The sequence below is a fragment of the Falco biarmicus genome, chromosome 9 (assembly GCF_023638135.1).
Source record: "Falco biarmicus isolate bFalBia1 chromosome 9, bFalBia1.pri, whole genome shotgun sequence".
Lineage (NCBI taxonomy): Eukaryota > Metazoa > Chordata > Aves > Falconiformes > Falconidae > Falco > Falco biarmicus.
Genome location: NC_079296.1, coordinates 8,826,317 through 8,847,507, shown reverse-complemented (window position 1 = coordinate 8,847,507; position 21,191 = coordinate 8,826,317). Strand labels below are relative to the sequence as shown.

The 21,191-nt window shown below is 47.0% G+C and overlaps 1 protein-coding gene across 18 annotated transcripts in view; it reads left to right on the top strand.

Moving 5' to 3' along the window:
- ZNF618 (zinc finger protein 618) overlaps nt 1–20,447 on the top strand; it is a 162,180-nt gene extending 141,733 nt beyond the window's left edge. For 14 of the 18 annotated variants that reach the window (XM_056350971.1, XM_056350957.1, XM_056350965.1 and 11 more), the window contains 3 exons: nt 5,254–5,331; nt 10,386–10,487; nt 11,572–20,447. In XM_056350971.1, coding sequence (XP_056206946.1) covers nt 5,254–5,331; nt 10,386–10,487; nt 11,572–13,085 — 1,694 coding nt within the window. In that variant the 3' untranslated portion in view covers nt 13,086–20,447. The remainder of the gene's footprint in view (nt 1–5,253; nt 5,332–10,385; nt 10,488–11,571) is intronic. The other 4 variants (XM_056350960.1, XM_056350970.1, XM_056350969.1 and 1 more) reach the window with 1 other exon arrangement.
- Nucleotides 20,448–21,191: the final 744 nt, after the last annotated feature.

The following is a 21,191-nucleotide window of genomic DNA, read 5'->3' as shown; positions in this document are numbered from 1 at the left end:
TCAGTTGGCTGTAGAGCAGCCCTTTTCTGCTGGCAGACAGGACATGTTCAGAGAGCGATTTCCTCCTCCTCCCAAATTTTCAAATATTTTGCCTCAGAAGAGCTGTTCAGAGTCAGGATCCTGGCTCAGCCCAGTGCGATCCTCAAGTTGCTGGGGAGAGGATAGCACTGCTGCTTCAGAGGCAGCCATCTCCAGGCACCGGGGACTGCTGCTTTGCATGGCAGGCGGTGGAAGGAGCGGGGGGCACAGCGACAGCTAGCATGGCTTGAGGAAAACCTGCTGGCTCTGTGCCACGGGCGCCGAGTGGAAGGGGACAGGCAGCAACGAAGGAGGGATCAGAGGAGGGAGGAGATGGGAGAAGATGGTGAGTGGCAGATAGCAGGGGAGCAGTGTAGGTGCTGTGCAGCCAGTCGCTTGTCACATACTCAACGTTGTACCCTCTCCTGTTCTTCTCTGATGCTGTGCGGACAGGTCTGGCCCACACAACATGCCATTTCATGCACGGACTTTCTGCTGCCAAATTAAGTCTACAGGATTGCAGAAGGCTTCTGGACATGCAGCAACAACACAGAGCCAGAAAGATAGAGGGGTTAATGTGGTAGCGTAAACTCTCTGGGCATCCAGTTCATGATTTCTTACCCTTCTGTGAAGACTTGGAGCCTGTTTCCACCCTTTTTGCAACAAAGCCTCTTATGTGCAGCTCAGCCATGGTGGCAGAACCTGGAGAATAGGCGATGCTCAGAGATGCTCATGCTCCCTGCGCAGCCACATGTGTCAGGCGTCAGGCAGAGCCATTTCCATGTTGCTGCACAGGCTCTGCAGCTTTTCGTACTACCGCAGGAAAGTGCATCCTAGCTGTGGCTGAATATGAAGCCATGGGAGAGCTCGAGAAGTATCCCAGGGCTTGCAGAAAATGCAGCATCCCTGACTGGTTCCCCAACTTCGTGGCTCTGGTCTTGGCTGTGTGAAGAGCTTGCTTTGTGAAGAGCTTGCTTTCTGGAGGTGTGTAGAGGAGCGATAGCAGCCTGGCATTCCATCTTCTGAGGCGTTTAGTGAAGTGTGAGAGTGCTGGGCTACAGGTTTAGAGTTGAATGTTGCAGGTTTTTAATGGCTCATTTGTTACTCTGCAGTTTTTGTAGGATGCACTAGTGGCAGTCAGTAGTAGAGAGGATACATGCAAACTGCAGGACCTTGTGCCCAGGTCACAGCCTGGCTGACAAAGCAAGAGCAACCAAAGCTCGGGATTTCAGACTGTAAAGGAGGAGTACTCTGAAGGCAGCCTCAGTGAGCTCTCTGCCTGTCTCCTTCCACCTTTCAAAGCTGTTTGGGCTGTTTTCACCCTCCCCTCTCATCACCCAGGTGCTTTAGGTGGAGCAGTGGTTACTAGGAGTGAGTAGTGGAAACAAGGAGAGGAAGGGAGAGCTTCTCATGCAGCCTGGTGAATTTATGCTCCAGTCCCTTGTGTGAAGGAAGGTTATGTGAATGCGGCAACCCTGCATGCACACTGGCAATTGGTGGGGTTTCGGGATGATGTAGCCCACATCCTGGACCAGCCTGCGGGTGCTCAGGCCTCCAGGAGCTGTGGTTAATAGGTGTGGAGTCCCAACTCACAACCTGAGCAAGCCAAGTACGCAGCAAGAGACCAGCTGGCACCAGCGTGAGTTTAGCATCTGCCCAGGGGAATGCAAATAGAGGGAGCTTGGAGAAAGCGGAGCACCATTCTCCCCAACCCATGCCAAGGGATCAGAGCTAAGCAGGTCCTGCAGTGGTGCGAAGGGGGCTGTGCTCCCAGGAAGGAGAATGGGGCACAAGTGTGGCTCACAGGGATGTTCAGAGCAGTTCTGACGGCTGTTCCAGTTAACTCTACCTTTAGGTTGCAAGCAGAAATCAAAGGGAGGGGGAATTTATTGGCTGTGTGTACCAGCCCAGGTGGGCAGTTCTTTTCCAGCAGTGGCTTTTGCCTGGTTTCAGAGACAGATTGCCTATTTCTTCTCTCCCCCTTCCAGATCCCTCTCCCTCTTCTAGCACTGACACATCCCACCCTCCTTTCAGCCAGCCTGACTATTGCCAGCTCTTTGCATTGTGGAGCGTAAGGGGCTTAGAAGCTGTTATCTCAGAAGTGTGAGTGTTGAGAAAGCCCTGGGAAGTAAAACGAGTCCATACACTTCCACAGGGATTCTGCACATCCTCCCAAGTATCCCTTCCCTCCTCCCTGGGAAAGACTTTTGAATTGTTGGATGAATTTAAAATTTATCCCTAGTTTTAACTTCCATCATTTTCATTTGTGGCAAACTGTAGACTCTTTGTCTCAAAAGTATTTAGAAAATGTTCTGGCATTTTCAGAATTAAGAAATGATTTTTTGAAACCAGACAGGGGTTTTGTTTACAGAGGTGGACACATCTGTAGTAGAATAGAAGGGGAGGCTTTGGAAATGGGCTGAAAATCAACAGGATTTTTCTGTGAAGATTTACAAATGAGAGACCTTTCAGAGGCGCTGAGTGCACCAAATATACTGAGTACACAGTATGTTGTAGTGACAGAGGGAGGAGCTTGAGGTAAAGAACTGAGGAGACCTCGATGGTCACTGCATGATAGATGGGGATGGGGAGAACCCAGAAAAGACTGGTCAGGAGTCAGGCAAAGGGAGGGCTAGAAGAAAGCACAGACTTATGGTGATAAAACAGCTGAGACTGTAACCAGGAGGAAGGTAAAGCAGCTCAGGCAAAATAAGATGAGAGGGAAATGTGAGGATGTAGAGAAACAGGAGAGAAAAATGAATGTGAGAAACGTGCTGCTTGGAGAGTGCTGGCTGTGATTTGCTTCCCAGTGAGGTGCCCTGTAACTGAGCTTAGAGGAAGAGTTGTTCTGGCGGCTACTTGGAAACCTGCTTCTAGGGGAATTGTGGCGTTTGTGTACTTGTCTGGGAGCAGAGAAGGGTCCTTGGACTGCAGCAGTGAAGGATGGATTGCTCCGCCACCAATTCCTCTGGCCAAGGTTACTACAGGCAGAGATGACAGAAGGAAATGCATGTGCCTGCTGATGTTTATAAATGGCACATGGAGACCTGAAAGTGTCCCAGGGAACCATGGTGTGACACCTCTAAATTTCAGAGTTTCTGAAGCACCTGAGATGTACAGCATGTTCTGTTCTCCCAGTTCTTGTAGCGGAAGGGTCTCCAGCACAGCACTGGGGCAAAGAACAGGGGTGGTGGCCTTGTAAGCTGCCGTGGTGTCAGCACTGCAGCTCTTCTGATCCTGTCGGGAACCTGCCAGCAACATTCAGCAGGCTTTTTGAAATGTGACTTCTTTCATTAGATTAATCAAATGTTAATTTTGACACTTGAAGGCGGAATCAACCCACTTACTTTGAGACACTTCCATCTGAGCAGTATAAGCTTCATAAGCAACAGGGTCAGATAGGTGCATCTATCAAACAGGCCATTCGACATCGAAATGTATATCTGAGAGGGATGGTTTGCACCCATGTGGGGTCTTCTCCTCTCCTATAATTACAGAAAAGGTCTGAACACTTAGATTACATTGCACCTCTTGTGGCATTTCACCACAACTGGCTATTTCACTACTGATGATTCCAGCAGAAACAGCCAGTCCGTGTTAATTGCCCAGTCCTGAAATTCCAAAGTGTGCCACCCAGGGGCCAAAGTCTTCCCTTTTTTTCACAAGCACGTTTAAGTACAGTATTAATGAACTTCCTCACTACAGCAAAACACAGGAGTAGCATCACAAGAAAATACAGTAAGTTAAATAAAGCACTGAGCACAGCTTCTCCAGGTGGAGCTGGCTCCATTGTTTCAGAGGGCTGTAGGTTCTGTGGGAAAGTCACAGCAGGGTGTTTAACCTAACGGCATTTAAGTATAGCTTATACGAACTGCTCATGGTCTCTTCTATGTTTTCCCTCGCAGCTTCCTGTAGCCATCTGATGAATTCTGGGTTTTGCTACCTGAGATAGACTTCTTACAGATTGTAGCCAAGTCAGGCTTGTGCTTTCCTGTATTTTGGTTCTTCCGTCCCAGATGCCGGTGCTTTTGCTTATTCATTGATACAGAATGTGTTTTTCCCTTTGAACATAGGTACAGATTTCTGGTATATTGTAGCAATAGGCATTGCTCTGTGCGTGTGCCAGGCGTTTATATGCTGAGTTGTTTATATATCAAATGCTTGCATTTGTCCATTCTTCTGTTACGAAACAAAATGCCACAGCCTAAGTGGTGGCAGTGTGCTGGTGTATTTGGAGGTATAGAAGCAAACTGCAATGTTAATGTATTTCAGCCACTGTAGTTTGATATTACGTCTGTCAACTAATGCACTCAACTAACACTGTTTAAACGAGCAACTGCAAACATTTGCTGTTAGGTTAATTCAGTGGAAAAACTGCACTTTCAACATACTTGTTAGAACAGAACTAAACGTATCTTTCAGCTCATGAGGGAGCTCTGCGCTCAGCTCTTACCTGACTCCAGCTCATCCGTATTACTCTGGCAACATGGCTCTCCTGCTCTGCTCTCAGCCTTCTGGCACAGCTCTGATTTCTGTGCTTCTTCCCCTCCGCCTCTGCTTACCCCAGCGACTTGCTGCCACCGAGCCCAGTGGCACTCACCATTCCCCAGTCTCGCTGCACTTGTTGACAGCCACAAAAAAACCTAAGCTGAGTCCCCCTGTGGCACTTCTCCATGCCCCAACTTCTGAGCAACAGGATTTTTCACAACCCAGTGCTCCTTGTCTTACTCAGGAAAGGCAGCAGAGGCTGGAATTTGACAGATTGGATGTAAAATGAATTCACCATGCTTTGCTTTCAGGCTTAAAAAGAACAAGGATATGCTTAAAACAGCCTGCAGCAGGCATGAGCTAGTAAACCCCGGTCAGTGTGTAGCCTCTCAAATCTTTGTGCAGATTCACTGAGATCCCACACACACACACTGGCAGGTGCATCACTTTAGTGCACGAGCAGTCCCTCTGCCATCCTGGGCCTTCTCGTGGCAGTAAAGTGAAGTACATTGAAAAACGCCTGACCCCAGCCCAGGAAGCAGTGACGTGCCCATGTGCTTTCCCAAATCACAGCCCGAGCCCTGTGGGTTCGGTTCTAAGGAGCTGCTGTGACATGCTCACGTGGGCTGAGGTGACAAGGACCGGGCCTTAAGGCACTGCCCTGCTACTGTACAAACTGAAGTATGCACGTGTGCTGCTTCCCTGCATACTCTGTATAATTCTTCTGAACTGATTTCTCCCAAACAGAGCCTTACACCTGTGGAGCTTGTGGAATCCAGTTCCAGTTTTATAACAATCTCCTGGAGCACATGCAGTCCCATGCAGGTAAGCTGGGCACTTCGACTTGCTTAAAGCGGAGAATTAAATTCTGCGCTGATGCCTGATGTTGACCCCGTTGTGTGTCAATAGAGCTTTCTGTGCTCACGGTTTCCAAAGCCCCAGTAATTTCACCTGCAGCAAAAAAGATACTCAAAGACTGGAGCACGTAGCAGTGGCTGCAACAGTGCAAGGCTCAGGGTATATCATAAATATTACTCCTTTCCATAGGAAGAGAGGAACCGTGCCGTGCTGCCATGCTCGCACAGAGCACATCCAACTACTCATCCCCTTTATCCAAAGGTATCTAGGGAATACTCATTGCATAAGCGTTAATGGGTCACTCCTACAGCAGATTAAATCCCTCCTCCTGCAAAAAGGGTAGTTCTCATGGAAGCAGATAAAGCAAAAACACTTGCAGGGCAGCAGAGCCTTTGCCCACACAAGTCCTTTTCTGTACTTGTGTCTCCTGGAGTTCTGCAAAGGACTGAAATGTGTTCTCAGAAGAATTTGCCATTTCAGCAGTTGTGTTCATTTCCTTTTCAGCTATCTACAAAAGAAAATTCTAAGGAGTGGTTCCACTACTTTGTTTCTAAGCCACCTTTTTTGTTTTGTGTCTCAATAGAGGCGATTGTAAAATTTCAGAGCCAAAGCACTTTCAAAGACAGCGTTCAGAATATTCTAAAATGTAGCAAAGGATTTTTTTAACATATTGGCATAATTTTTTCTTTTTTTCCCCCTCTTGAATGAAAATTCAAGTGAATTAACACAGGTTTAGAAATTAATTCACCTTTGACAGACTGGTGTTTTCCAACAGACAGCTGCTCTGTTGAGATACACATTCAGTGCTTGCATTTGCCCTCACTTTACAGGTAAGACCTGAGTAGAATGGCACAGAAGGACAAGTGCCTTGAGGAAAAGATATTTTCCATTCTGTAAGAATGATTCTAATCAAAGTTCTTATCTTGTTCTATATTTTAGTTTTAGTCCTAATTTTAATAGTGCCCCTTGGGTTCTTCATCCAAGCAGTTCCTTGGTGCCAGTTCAGTTCTCATTGGCAAATCTCAGTGCAGGCTTTGTGTGTTGTTCAGTGTCTGCTTTATTTATCATCTTTTCAAGGTTATGAAGAGACATTTAGATTTGTTACAAGATGGTGTGAGTTCTTTGGACATTACTTTCTGTTTAGAACATAAGCTGGTTAATGTGGAGTGATTGGATTTCCTGTTACACCGAGGAGCAGCGAAGCTCCGCACAGGGTAGTGGCTGCCACCTCCACGGTGCTGGGGACTGTTCTTGCTGTTTGTCAAGAGCACTTTCTGCTTACCTCCAAGCCGCATCCTGAGCATCCTTTTCCTTGTTCTGGTCTCTGGTACTGAAATGCAGCATTTTAAGTTACAGCTCTTGGTGACACTGAGTAAAGGAGCTGCAAAGGAGGGCCCAAGCTAAGGTGTCAAAAGGGAGAATGGCAATTCGTGGCAAGGCGTGAGCTGTTGAAAATTTTAAGCTAATACTGTCTGCAGCTTCTTCCTCCTCTCTTCCTTGCAAATGAGTCATGGATGCTGGGCTTTTTCAACCTGGGTTACTTCGGACACAGAACAGGGCTAGAGGGAGCAGGTACCTGTGATCTGACTCATGTAATGTCAGCAGAGATACATTAATGGGTAAATCCCTCTCCCCAACTCAGGATTACTCCTGTGAAACTGTATTTTCTCATCTCTCCCTGCTCTTTTTGTAAGTCACTGTCTTCTGCTTGGCTGCTTCCTCCCAAATGTCTCAGTGGCACAGTGACAGCAAGCTTGTCTGTGTCTTCTTTAAGTGCTTTCTCCAGCATCACGGAGGCTGCCCCCTGTGAAAGCAGCCATCCCTTGCTGTGGCATCTCTGTGCATGGTGCTTGCCAGTCCTGTGCTCATGCCTCTTCCTCTGGAGGGAGCGCCAGCCTTTCCTCCAGACCTGTGCAGCTGGGGGCGATTAGCGCGGGGTTTTCTCCTGCGGGACCAGGGCAAAACAAAATGAAGAGGTGTGAAAGCTACAGACAGCTTTGGTGGAAGTCCGGTTTGGGGTATTGTACTTAAGCAGAGCAACGGTAGCGATTACACAGGGCTTGCAGTTACTCTGGTCGCAGTTTGTTGCCTTTCAGCCTGTCAGAGCTCAGGGTTTTCTATATCCAAGAAACACCATTGGCACAACATCTCTGAAGTCTGGGAGTGCAGAGACCTTGCGGTAGTCAGCACTGGTGGCATGGGATCCACACACTGGGGACACTGGCATAGTAGCGGTTTGTACCACTCGCTGTGCCTGGCTCAAGGAATGTTTCATTATGGGGATGCAGAGATACAAGAAGCTTACATGGGTCAAATACTCCCTCAGTTAATGTGTTCAGGAGTCCAGTTTGGCTTGTTGTGTCTGATGCAAAGGGCTAATCTCTTCCAACTAAATGTGATGCATCCACTGAGCCCCCCTCGCAAGTGACTGAAGACAGGGAACAACATGCTGCTGGCCTCAAAGAGCAAAAGCAGGGACATACTGGCTCTTGAGTCATTCAGAGGGCTGAGCCTGGAGGCTAGAAGGTAATAAGGAGAGATTATAGCTCCGTAAAGCAGCTACACAGTGAGAAGAAGCAATTAGAATGTAAATTGGATGCTGAAAGGCAGAAATAGAACAGCAGAACACCAGGCAAAGGAATTTGTTCTGTAATTACACTGTACAATATACAGCTTTTACTCCCTTTAGAGTACTTTGTTCAGGTCGAGTGCTACCATATAATGCCTTTCCTGCAATCTAGAGCTAAAAAAATAAAAGGACGACTAGGCTGAACCTGGATTAAAGGATTGGAGGCATGAAGAGAAATTAAAGAACCATGATCTGTGTAGTTCACAGACTGCCTGATAAGGAAGATGAGGCTGAAATGCACAAATCTCATTAATACCATATTGAATGCCAGCAGATATTTGTACATAATAAATCCTCTATTATTATGAAATAGATAAAGAGTTGGGGGGAGGAAATACAGAGGTTTTCTCTCCCCATCCACCCCTCACCAAGACAAGGAAGGTCTGAAACATGAACAAAGTTAGTAGGCAACATCGAGCATTTTCCTTTGCCTACCCACAGATGTTTGCAGTTGAGGACACTGGTGGCATTAGCTCAAGAGCAGTTAGTCTAGGCAAATGCTGGGGGAAAATTGATATGTCATATGGATCACTGGCATTCACTGGAGCACCTCCTGCTCTTCACGTCTCTTCCACTCCTGCAAAGACTGGCCGCTGGCTGCAGTTCTGAGCATGGCAGCCCTCCCCAGGTGCCAGCCATGACCAGTGAATTCCCTGGGAATGGTCCTCAAGGCAGTCCCAGAGTCTACCCTGGTTCTGTCATACCCTGGATTGCTCTTAGGTATACTTAGGTGCAGTGCCCAGGCCTAAGAATACCTGTGCAGTCTGTGGCTGTTCATCAGCGAGGTTTGTGAGTGCCCCAGCAGTTAACATGCAGAGCTGCTCAGATTTGAGAGGACTTGCTTGTAATTAAGAGGGCACTGGAGTTTCATTGCTTGTCTCTAGATCCGTGGTGGTCTCCCTTCTCTCCCAGGTCATTGCCACTCATGAAGGAGAGCACCTTTGCCCTCTCCTGTTTGTTCTGATGGGCAGCCCCCTGCTCTGCACAGCACCAGATCAGCCTGGGCTGCAGAGCAGCATGCCTGTGTGTGCCTTAATAAGGTGTTCATCTAATTCATGCTCTGCTGTCTGGAGCGCTGGGGGAGGATTCATGTCACTGCATGCCGGTGTGCCTAGGCTGTAGATACTGCCACCTGAACTGGTCAACTTGGACTCCCTTTATAATCAGTGGAGAAGAAGTCATGACTCCAGGTGAGTTCAGAGCATCATGGATCTTATACTACAAGAGGCATCTAGTTCTGCCTGGGTGAACGAATTGCAGTCTTAAGCCTGTTCTGTGCCACTGAGTGTAAAAGGAGCCCTAAGGGGCCAATTTGAAGAGAGGTGTGTCTAACAGGGGTGTCCAAAATTGGGTGAGATGAGTCCAGCTGTGATGCATAAAGGACCTGTTTTGTCTTCTTTGTTTTTAATTCCATCCTTCTGTTCAGTGTGATCATCAGTCTCTCCATCTTTCTCCTTCCTTTTCCACCTCTCTTCATTTTGTGCTTTAATGATGCTTCACAGCCTATTTCAAAGCACAGTTTCACAGTGAAGCGTATTAGGAACTAGAAAATTCCCTGTAGAGGGTGGGGAGAATTTATTGGGGCACAGGAGAGGAAAGAACATGGAAACAATACAGAATTTACAGACCTTGACTGCATTTCCTTGAAAGATCTCATTAGATTGGCAGCCAAAGTGTTTAGCCCACTTATATACACAGAAACAGGAGCATGAACACGAAGACCCCTAGGGCAGTTGGTGTCTTTGCAGCCAGAGTGAGGAACAATTTTTGGTCACACTCCAGAAACTTGGGGTTTTTCTCTTTTCATTTCCAGTCTGAGGCAGCGGTGAGCAGCCCGAGAGGAGGTTGGCCCTCTCTCTACGGTGGGAGGAAACCATATGTGAAGATTATAATAAGAGCCCTGGATACAGAGGACTTGGGCGTAGCTTGAAAGACAAAGTGCTTAACAGTGAAGAACAGGGAAGAAGGATGCAGTAAGGCAAAAGAACGATAAATATTGCACCTCCTGTCATTTAGAAAGCAAGTAGATTGCACAAGTCAGATTGCACAAGGAACATCTATTCTTCCTGGTGTGTGGTTTCAGTTGATTGGGAAACATTTCTCAAGGTGTGCTGATGGCATCAGTGTCGCTGGTGCACAGAAAAGCTATTGTCATTTCAGCCACATTTTGGGAGGTGATAGGTTGCAAGTCCAAAGACAGTTCCAAGGTTTCTGACAGTACTGTGCCATCTCACTGAAAATGCTTAAAAGCTACAGAGAATGGTAGATTGTTGTCGCTTTGGTTAAGGGAACCATAAGTAAGTGCTAAGCAGATGGGTGCTGTTTCCCCTTCTTTGTGCTTTAAGCATTATTATCTTGTGCTTCTAACACCTCCCTGTCTCTTGTCCCACAGCTGACAACGAGAACAATATTGCCTCTAGCCAGCCCAGATCACCTCTAGCTGTTGTTGAAGAAAAGTGGAAACCACAGCTCCAAAGAAATAACGCCAACAATAGTACGTAGCAGTGTTTGCTCTTCTGTCCTGGGCTTACCTGTCCACTTTGAACAAGTGACTGTCAGAGAGGGTGCAGCAGCGATGGGCATTGCACAAGGCCCGTGTCCTTGCCCGACTGCATTTCATTTCATCCCTACCATTACGGGAGTGCTTATATGCAGAAAGTGCTGGGAATCCTGGGGAGACGGTTGGAAAGGTTTGTGAGGAGGATGCATTTGGGAAGTCCTGGAAATAAATAACTTTTAATCAAAGGTCAGAGTTCCCAGCCTGGAGTTAAAAAACTAATCCAGTCGTCACAGTGTGACACATAGGCATAACCTGTCACTCCCTGTGCTGGCAGGCAGCCGCTGTCAGGCTTTATCCCCAGCTCGTCCTGTGAGCTTTTGCTTCACCACGGGAAAAGGTAAAATTCAGCCCTGTAGAAAATCAGTTCCAAAGCACTTGAGCTGAGCAGCCTGGGGGAAGGATGATACGAAATCGTGGTGCTTTTGTGTTCTGGTGTAGCCAAAACTGACACTTTTTGCCCAAAATCTGCCACAGAAAGTGGGGTTGGTGGAGTTCAGAGGAAGAAATGGAAATTGGGGCTTCGGCACTGTTTGAGATGGTGGAGGAAGCTGTGTGCTTCACTGGAGCAACTCCTCTTAAAATAACTGTCTTAAAAAAAAAAAGGTCAAATCACAAAAACGAAAAGGCTAAGCTATGACCACCAGCCCATAGACATGGATAGTAAACAACACACGTGATTATTATAACTTAACTAGGTATTACTGAACACCACAGATAGGCCATTGGTTTAAGGCACCGGACTGTGAGTAGATAGTGTGTGCTCTGTCTCAGCCCCCACCCGAGGGAAAGCATGCAGATAAGCTCCCTGCTGCTCTAAGCAAAAGAAGGCCTGTCCCTGGAGGTTCCTCTGTCCAGAAGGGGGAAGGAATCCAGGGTTGGAGACGTTTCTTCCATCATCTGGGCATGTTCCACCTCTTCGGGTCTCTCTGAGAACTGTTTTGCGACTTCCTCCTCTCTCCTGTTGCAGAGGGCCAATGCTCATACGGTGCTTTCTCTCCCTCCTTGTATTTCACTGCAGCATCTGCAAGCGGTTCAGTAGGGAACAGCGCGATCCCAGAGAAGGAGCGGCAGAACATTGCTGAGAGGCTCCTGAGGGTGATGTGCACTGACCTTGGGGCTCTGAGTGTGGTGAGCGGGAAGGAATTCATCAAGCTAGCACAGACCCTGGTGGATAGCGGAGCTCGCTATGGTGCCTTCTCTGTCACCGAAATCCTTGGCAATTTCAACACACTGGCTTTGAAGCATTTGCCTCGGATGTACAACCAAGTGAAGGTGAAAGTCACCTGTGCCCTGGGCAGCAACGCGTGCCTTGGCATCGGTGTCACTTGCCACTCACAGAGTATTGGTCCCGATTCTTGCTACATCCTGACAGCTTATCAGGTGGAAGGCAACCACATCAAGAGTTACGTCCTGGGAATTAAGGGCGTAGACATTCGAGATAATGGTGATTTTATCCACCACTGGGTACAGAACGTGCTCTCGGAGTTTGTGATGTCAGAGATCAGGACGGTGTACGTCACAGACTGCAAAGTCAATTCCTCTGCGTTCTCCAAGGCAGGCATGTGCTTGCGTTGTTCAGCCTGTGCCTTGAACTCGGTAGTGCAGAGTGTGCTGAACAAGCGAACACTACAGGCTCGCAATATGCACGAAGTGATCGAGCTCCTGAATGTCTGTGAAGATCTGGCAGGATCCACGGGCCTCTCGAAGGAGACCTTTGGCTCCCTGGAAGAGACCTCTCCCCCACCCTGCTGGAACTCGGTCACCGACTCCCTCCTGCTCGTCCACGAGCGCTACGAGCAGATCTGCGAGTTCTACAGCAGGGCTAAGAAGATGAACCTCATCCAAAACCTGAACAAACACCTGCTCAGCAACCTGGCAGCCATTCTGGCTCCGGTGAAACAGGCAGTGATTGAGCTGAGCAATGAGAGCCGGCCCACCTTGCAGCTGGTACTGCCCACCTACGTCAAACTGGAGAAACTGTTCACTTCCAAAGCTAACGATGCTGGCGTGGTCAGCAAACTCTGCCACCTCTTCTTGGAGGCACTGAAGGAGAACTTCAAAGTTCATTCGGCACACAAGGTAGCCATGATCTTAGACCCTCAGCAGAAGCTGCGGCCCGTCCCACCATACCAGCACGAAGAGATCATTGGCAAGGTCTGTGAGTTGATCAATGAGGTGAAAGAGTCCTGGGCAGAAGAAACAGAATTTGAACCTTCAACCAAGAAGCCTCGGGCAGCAGGGGAAGCCACAGCAGCTCAGGAAGAAGATTGGTTCGGGAAAAATGAAGTCTATGATTATTTGCAAGAACCTCTCTTCCAGGCCACCCCTGACCTCTTTCAGTACTGGTCGTGTGTTACCCAAAAGCATACAAAACTAGCCAAGCTAGCCTTTTGGCTCTTAGCAGTGCCTGCTGTTGGTGCCAGAAGTGAATGTGTAAATATGTGTGAGCAGGCTCTCTTAATCAAAAGGAGACGGCTACTCAGTCCAGAAGACATGAACAAACTCATGTTTTTGAAGTCCAACATGCTTTAAGACTGTCTTTTAATTAAAACAAAACTTTAAAACACTGTTCCAAACAAAGAAAAAGAATTTTAAGTTCTAAACACTGTGGACCTCATTATGAATGCCCCTGGAAACCAAGTGCTTTTTTATATATATATAAAAATATAAATATATATAAAATTAAGTTTGAAAGGAAAGCTGAGCACGTGAGAGAGACAGCCCTCTGCCAGGAACGTGCTCCTTTCCATAGATAGTGTGTGGACTTGACAGACTTTCTAATGTTTTCAAGTGGGCAGACGAATGGGAGGCTGATGTTCTAAAGTCTTCAGGCAGCTGAGATCTAAAGTGACTTGAAGTTTCTTTTGTTTCTCCTCCACCCCACCTTTCCTCTTGTCCCCTGGGCCATCTTGCCATGGATAATCAGACCACATTGAACAGACCAGTTCTGCACTGGACTTTGCTCCTTTGAATAACTGTACACCTTGAGGGCATTTGTCTGCAGCCTTCTTGACATACGGTGCATGTTATCAGGGCAGCTGTGTTTTTCGAACACCAGTATCTTTAGAAATCAGGAAGGGATACTTTAAGGCGTCTTTTTATTTTATTTTTAACTTTTTCATACACGTTTTTTTCCAAAACACAAAAGTTACTCTTCTTCTCTCTCCCAGTTTTGAGTTTAACACGTTAGCTAGTGATTATAAGTTTGATTTAAAACTAAGAGAAATGGTTCACAGCAGAAAATGTAATTGTTACGCTTCTTGAATTTATTTTTTACAGCATAACTTCTTTTCTGAATTCCCGGTGTTAATTAGCTTCTCTGTGAATTTTGTACATCAGGCGTTCTCAAACTTGTTCTAGCGCAGCCCGTTTGCGATTAAATATCCTTATGGGAACAACAGCAGTTGCTTCTATGGAAAAACTAGAAACCAGGAAAAGCAAGCAAGTGGCGACAGCACAGATGCCTGTGGGCCATCGGCAAGCTTGCTGGGGTCTGCCAGCTGCCATTGAGAACCCTTGTACCTAAACTTTTTGTAAAAGTGTTTCTCGGCACACACACCCAAAATAACCTTTGCAAGGCCAAGGACAAACCAAGGTGTATGATTTTTCAGGGGAACAAAGATCATCAGTTTTGTCAGACTGGGGTTTGAAGGAAGCTTAGAGAAGTGCATGGGCTCAAAGATCCTTCTGAATGTAAGTGCTCCCAATTGAGTGCAAAGAATATCTTCCCATTTTATTTGGAATGGTTTCCTCTAGTAGCACGAATGTCTTTTTAATACCTACAGTGCATTACACTACTTGTTATGTTGCTGAATTGTTCTGGCTAGGAAGGCCACAGGCCCTGAAACATTCACACTTACTGGCTCACCCCAAATGCAATTAGAGATCAGCGTAAGACAAAAACATCTCAGTCACTCTGCTGTCCACCAAGGCCGGTGCTCTGCTGTGGCCAGTGCCTGTAGGCACACAGTTCATGGGCTGCTGGATGGGATCTCTGCAGGCTTTCAGAAAGGTTTGCTGCCTCTTGGACAATTCCCAACTTCTGGTGCCAGACGGTTAATTTTTCATCACTGGGACTCGTATCCCAGAGGCAAATTGAAGCAAATTCTTATTTTTGAAGTAGTCTATCCTGCTTCCAGTAACGTGCTCTGGAGCTGCAGCCACAGTGGCAGCAGGGCAGCATCAGAGGTTCGGGAGGATGGACTCGCTCAGCTCTGAGCCGGCAGGCTGGAGGCTGAAACCCTTTATCAGCACCCTGGTATTTTCTGGTTGCTGACAATGCGGTGGTGAGACTGGGGTCTCTCGTTGAAGTGCTGCTGTTGAACAGATGTTAAGCCAAAATCGCACCTGCCCGTCTCTGGTTGCAATAGGAGTTGCAAGTCCCAAGATGTGAGAAACGGCAAACCCAGTCTCTCAGGCTTTGTGTGCAGATGCCTTGAACCTGACAGGCACTACCTGACAGCTTCACTGCCGTGGGGCTCGGACAGGGGAACAGCTGGCGTGCTAGAGACCTCCCCTAGGTCAAGGTCACTGAGGATAGTTCTTTGCACCCAGCTGTCTTGCCCTTTTTCAGCCTAGAAACAGGCCGTGCTATTAGCTTGAGTCTAGCGTTTGGGTTGACTGCTTGGCACTGTTTGGCATCAGGGCGAACTAGTTGTCTCCTAAATGTAAGTTTTGCATATGGCTATCTTAAACGATACAGTGTGCGACCCCGCTGACAACTGCAAGGGTGGCAGCACTTGAAAATGAGCTGCCAAGGCAGAGGCACTTGGACATCTTATTTTTCTGGCAGTGGCTTTTGCAAATGGAGGTGTTGGTTGTAGGGCCAACTTGCTTCTTGCTGGTTTTACTTGCTCCCAGTCGAATGCTGTCTGCCCAGCCATCAGCTGGGCCCGTGGTAACGCACTGCAATGCAGGAGAAACCTGTAACAAACAGGAACTAAGTCTCAAACAAAAAACCGAAGTGAGATGTGTGCCAGTTTCAAAGTGGTTGTGCTGTGCTCTGTTCCCACTGAAAAGCACAAGGTATCCTGCAGCAAGAAGACTTGGCTGGAGGATGGATCCAAAGCAAGATTAGCTTTTGAGGCTACAGTGTGTACCAGCAGCTCAGCTGGTGGGCAGAACTGGGGACAGGATTTGTAGTTGTTTTTACTAATGGCACTTAGACCTTTGTGCTTGCTCCACCTGAGACCCTGAGAGCCACTCACAGGCTCTTCAGTGCTCAGGCGAATGTGCAAAACCCTTGCGTTCCTTTGAAAAGAAAGCTCCAAGCCCCAGCACTCCTTTGCTAAGGGACAGGCTGATAACTTCTGTGGAATCTGCCAGCTCAGGCTCATTGTGTTGTCTGTCTGCAAGGCATTCAGGGTGGGGAAGTGGACAAAGCAGAGCGAGCACAGGTTTAAATCCCTGGAATTGAGAATGAGGTAAAATTGCAGTAGATTGCACAACCATTTGCTGCCAGGTTGTGCTCAGCAGTGAGCTGGACCATGTTTGCATGGCCAGGGCATGCAAACAGAAAAGCCGCAGCCACCCTTAACTCCCAGCCCGTCTCCCCCTCCCCTTTGTACAGTGTGATTTTGGCATTCAGATCTGGAGCTTTCTTGCTGTGACGACCAAAGAGAGGGGCTGACTGGCCCTCTCCCCCATTCAAGCAAGTGTCCCCTCCAAGGCAACTTTGGTTGTAGTTGCTCCAACGATGGATGTTAAGCAGCCATGCAGTGATGTCTGGTAGATGAGATTCTCCCAAAGACTTAAAAACTCAACTCGGCAGCTGAAAAAACAAGATGAAACCTAAAGCGCTAAAATGGAGCAGCTTGGAAGGTTGGTGAGAAGAGGAGCTGGTTAGCCAGCCCCCTTCTCCAGTGACTCGGTGAAAGAAGCCACAGCTTTTCATGAGTCTTAAGCGTGGTTACAGGTGTTCAGCTCAGAGGAGCTATTTATTCATGCTGTGTCTGCTCACAGGCTGATTTTTGTCTGGTATGCTTCATTAAAGAGAAGCACATCTGGAGTGCACAGATGTGCTCTAAATGCCAAGCTCTTGCTCCTATTTCTCCTTCCATGTTCAAGACTGGGATTTGCATTCGAGGGAGCATAGTTACCTTACCAAGGTCTGAATTTTGGAAGCTCTTAGTTTAACAGGTTATCGCAACGCTAACTATTCTGTGCTTGGCTCAGTGGTGTGGAGCAGCACTTGGGCTGTAAGCACTGTCCGTCCTGTGGGGGGAGACCGGAGAGGAGAGGGCCTCTTAGTTTGGCCAGAGCAGTCATGAGGTTCTGCTCCTTTGAGCTGGGAGGAGAAGTCCTCAGAATTGGGATCATCCTCTGGTAGGTCACGCTGGGAATTTGCCTTCTGCTTGTTTGTTTCCTTTACTCACACTTGAGAAATGTGTTGGGACACCAAAATGGGGTGTGTGCTGTCCAGGCATTCATTTGTTTCTGCTGCTTACTGTGTGCCTGACCTTGCAGACTTCGTTTTCTGACTACACATTTGCTTTGGGAAGGATTATGGTCTTCAGGTGGGGAGCAAGCACCAACAGAAGATGAACTTTAAAGAAAAAAGGGCCTTCCAATGCTGTCTGAAGATCCTTGTTACTAGAAAACCGAGCAAGTGGGATACAAAGGCAGAGCTCTTCAAAACAGAAGGTTGTTCCTGTGTGAGTATGGCAGCCAGAGAGCCCGAGCAGGACACGGAGCCCAGATTTGTCTCCTGTGTCTGTCTCTTCCTCCCATGCCTCTGGCAGCAGACGGCAGTTGTGTCCTGGCTCGCAAGATGGGCTGGTGTCTTGCACCTGGGTCGGTTTCAGACAGAAGTAAACTTTCCTTTTTGTCAAAGCTATGTCTGTTCTAAGAAAACTGGTTTGCTTGTATTTGAACTAGTGCAATCTGGAAAACTTTCTGTGAAAACTGACTGTGGGCTCAGGTTTTATCAGATTCAGTTGTTTGTTAGTTGCTGGTTAAACCGGTTTAACTTTGAGTTAAGTTGGTTAAAGCACCCATATAAACCCCCTGCACTGGTTTAACTGCATTTGCTGGGTGTTCTCCCCTGCTGATCAGAGAATATGTCCAGAAGCAGCTCAGGGAGTCATGACCCTTATGTGCATTTTGCAAATGAAGTTGTGGCAGATACTCTCAAAGCTCGGGAATGACTGAAAATAGAGACTGCAAATTGCTTGAGCTCTAAATTGTGGTTTTTGATTTAATACAGTATTCAGTGAGATGTCTCAGGTTGGTTGCTTTGTTTTTTTCCAGCTGCTTGCAATAACATGGAAGGTTTAGCATGAGAAGAAATTACCACGTATGTTTATCCTGGCGGATGCGTCTGCTCAGCCTTACCCGGTCTGAGGGACCATTTCCACTTTCTGGATCCCGCAGTAGGCAAGCCAGGGTGTAGTCTTGCACAGGAGCAGGGTGACTGAGACCTTGTGCTACTCGGGAGAATGCTGCGTGCATTTCCAGATAGCACCAAGTTACTGATAAATAAAAAAGACAGTAAAAGAGCAGCCAAAAGGTTATTCAAAGGCTGGGGGTGCTGCTTTGGTACTGAGGAAAGACTCGGATCTCTAATTGCATCTCTCTGGCTAAAGGAGGTGGAGAGGAATTCCCGTGAGCATTCAGAGGGAGCACAGGCAGCAAGGAACAAGTTGTTCCCTATGGAACAGTTAGGAGTGACGGGATGAAAATTAGCAAAAAGACACTAAAGGCAGGTTCTGGGAAACTTTTTCAGGGGGAGAAGTCTGGGAGGAGCCTGTTAAGGGAATGTTTTCTGAGCCCTGTCGTTTAAAACAAGGCTGTACAGCTACATGGAGCACACTCCGTAAGGCACAGGGCTGCTTTGGACCTCGCCGAGAAAAGAGACTGGATGTAGGGGTGGGAAATGCCAGTCCTGTAACTGATGGGTCCAGGAGGGTTCACAGGGCATCTTCCTCCGCATCCTCCCACCCACCACTGGCACCAAACCCTTCCCAGCACCCCAGTACGTACATTAACCGGGTTTCATAAAGGAGGGAGGTAGCTGACTTGCGGGAGGGACAGAGGAGAAAACACCGGTTGAGGAGCAAATGTCTTGTCAACCCTTATACTGCCGAGGTGCAAGAATCAGGGTGGGGAGAGCGTTAAACGTTTTGCTGCTTCTGCTGTGCATCTTCTGTGCTACACCTCGATCTTGAATCTGTGGCGCCCACTGGGAATGCCCAGAAATGCTGGCTGAGATGCAGTGTTCCCGTGTCAGGTATTTCTGAAGATGTCGCTCCGTAGCAATAAGAATTGTCACAGTGCATGGGACCTGTCCCTGTGCCGCGGGTTGTCATCTTCCTGGGGCTGCGGGAAATGGCGCTGAACGACAGGAGGAAATGCAGAGAGGGGGGACCCAAGCGCAGCTCCAAGTTGAATGCCTCGTTAGTGCTGTGGGATCGTTCGTTTATGCTAGGCCAGAAATGGTAAACCAATGAGAGTGTATTGCCCTGAAATTTAATTTGATATATTGAATGTTTGCGGGATTTCTGTTGAATTTTGGGTTTTGTTTGGCTGGTTAGTTGAGTTTTTTACTACTCCTGTTAGAGTCCTTTGTTTTATAACTTGACAGAAGAGTTTTGCTCACGTTAGACAACGGTGTATCCAGTCGACCCTTTAGGGTTTAATGATCTGTAGGCAGCTGAGTTTGAATTTTTTTAGAATAGCTTCTGAAATGAGTCCTGTAAGTGGCTCATTGTTGCACAACATCAACCACTGACTGAAAGGATTTTCTTCCTTCCCATCGTTCCAGCGTCGGTGACAGTGGTCAGCCTGTCCTGGTACCCGGGTGAGCAGCGCAGCCTTAACAATAGGAATATTTTCCAGTGGAGTTGATGAGTACAGGCATGTCAAACCCTTGCTTTTTACAACCAAAGTTCCTTAAAAAGACACTTCCAGCCTCATCAGCCTTGAATGCTTGTTTTCAGTCTTCTGGGGGTTCTTGTGGCGGTCTCTGCAATGTGTGTGGATAGGATGTTTGGGGTTTTTTTGGGTGGGCTGAGGGGTGGGAGGAGGGATTTTTTTTTTATTTTTTTTTCTTGCTATCTATGGAGAAGGACCTTTCCACTCAAGGAAGGAGGCATGTATTCTGGAAGGAGTAACAGTCTTAGGAGCTGTTTTCCATGGTCCCTTTAAACTTAGTGGGACTTTAATATTTTTTTTTCTAAATTATTTAAAAGGAAAACTGATAATGGATGAACTGAAACATAGGTGACTAGCCAAGGCTGTAAGTCCAGGAGGAACGCACATCATCCAGACCATGAGGATTCTGGTCCACGCCGTAGCTAGAAAGTGTCCTGCCGACAAACCAAACCGTCAGGAAATCCTTGTTTGCAGCCAGTCTGAAAAGAGAAGCTGTTCCTCATTCGTATGTTCATTTTTCAAAACCTTCTGCTGGGAGCGGAATTCTTGTTGTTTCATCAAGCAAATGATTAATGTTCTCCTTTCCCTCCTCACCCTCCCTCCCCTCAGTAACTTGTGTGCATTTCCTTCCTTTCTGTAGATGCAGATGTTCTAGGCAATACCACAGATGCACCTGCGTGTGTCTCTACGTGCGAGTGCAAGAATCTCATGTCATCTTAAAAAATACAAAAAAAAATATACAAAAAATATACAAAAAATATCTTTTTTAGGCCAGAGTTTTCTACAGGTATTAATGAATATTTTTCTTAATCCTTATAAGTTTTATGTGTTTAATATTTCTTAATACCGGTAGCATTAATTTATACTTTTGTAGCAACACAATATTTTTATAAACCGCCACCGCTGGCTTTGTCTTCATAATGGGGAAAAGTGCGGGCAGCTGGCCCTGCACTGTACCATGTACTGTATTTAAAAGGTTATCTAATGTCACACTTGCTGTGTTAATAAACAAAACAAAACCTGTTTGAAGTCTCATGTATTGTTGGTGTGGATCGAATGACTCAATAGAGAGCAATATTGCACGGGGTTGAGTTGCTGATTTTCATTGTGATATATGAACGCTTGAGGCCAACTCAAGTTCTGATTTTTTTTTCTTTTTAGGATTTTGGTTTGGTTTGGTTTGGTTTGGTTTTTACAGCTAAATAAATTCAGTGCTGTTTGAAACTTAGACTGACGTCAAATGAAAAGGATTATTAAAGAAAAAAAAAAATCAAGGTGTTTAAATGTTGCTGTTTTTACAAGTCTGTTGCTGTCTGAATGGAAATATTCCACAAGAGAGGAGGAATAGTTCCACTTAGCTTCCAAACCAGCTGAGCGCTCCAGGCCAGAGCTCGGTTATTTGGAGATATCTTAGAGACATGTTTCTGCAACATTCTTTTCAGAGTTGATGCCAAGGCAGAAGACAAACTGTAACTGTAAGAAAGCATCCGTTGCTTGAGGATTTTCATGTCAGTGTTGTATTTATGGTTTTACAATAAAACAACCTTTAGGAAAAAAACAAAAATAGTGTCTGGGGTTTTCTATTTTTCAAGCACATGAATGGGATATCAGCCAGTGCCGAGTGTCTCGTGAAGAAGGAAAGCATCCGCTAAAGTGACCTAAAGCTCAGCAGCGGTCTCCCTGATGGACCTCATCAGCCGTGAAACTCTACAGTGGGCTTCTCCCTGCATCCCTTGTGCACCCAGAGCTCCCTAAAGCATTTTCCAG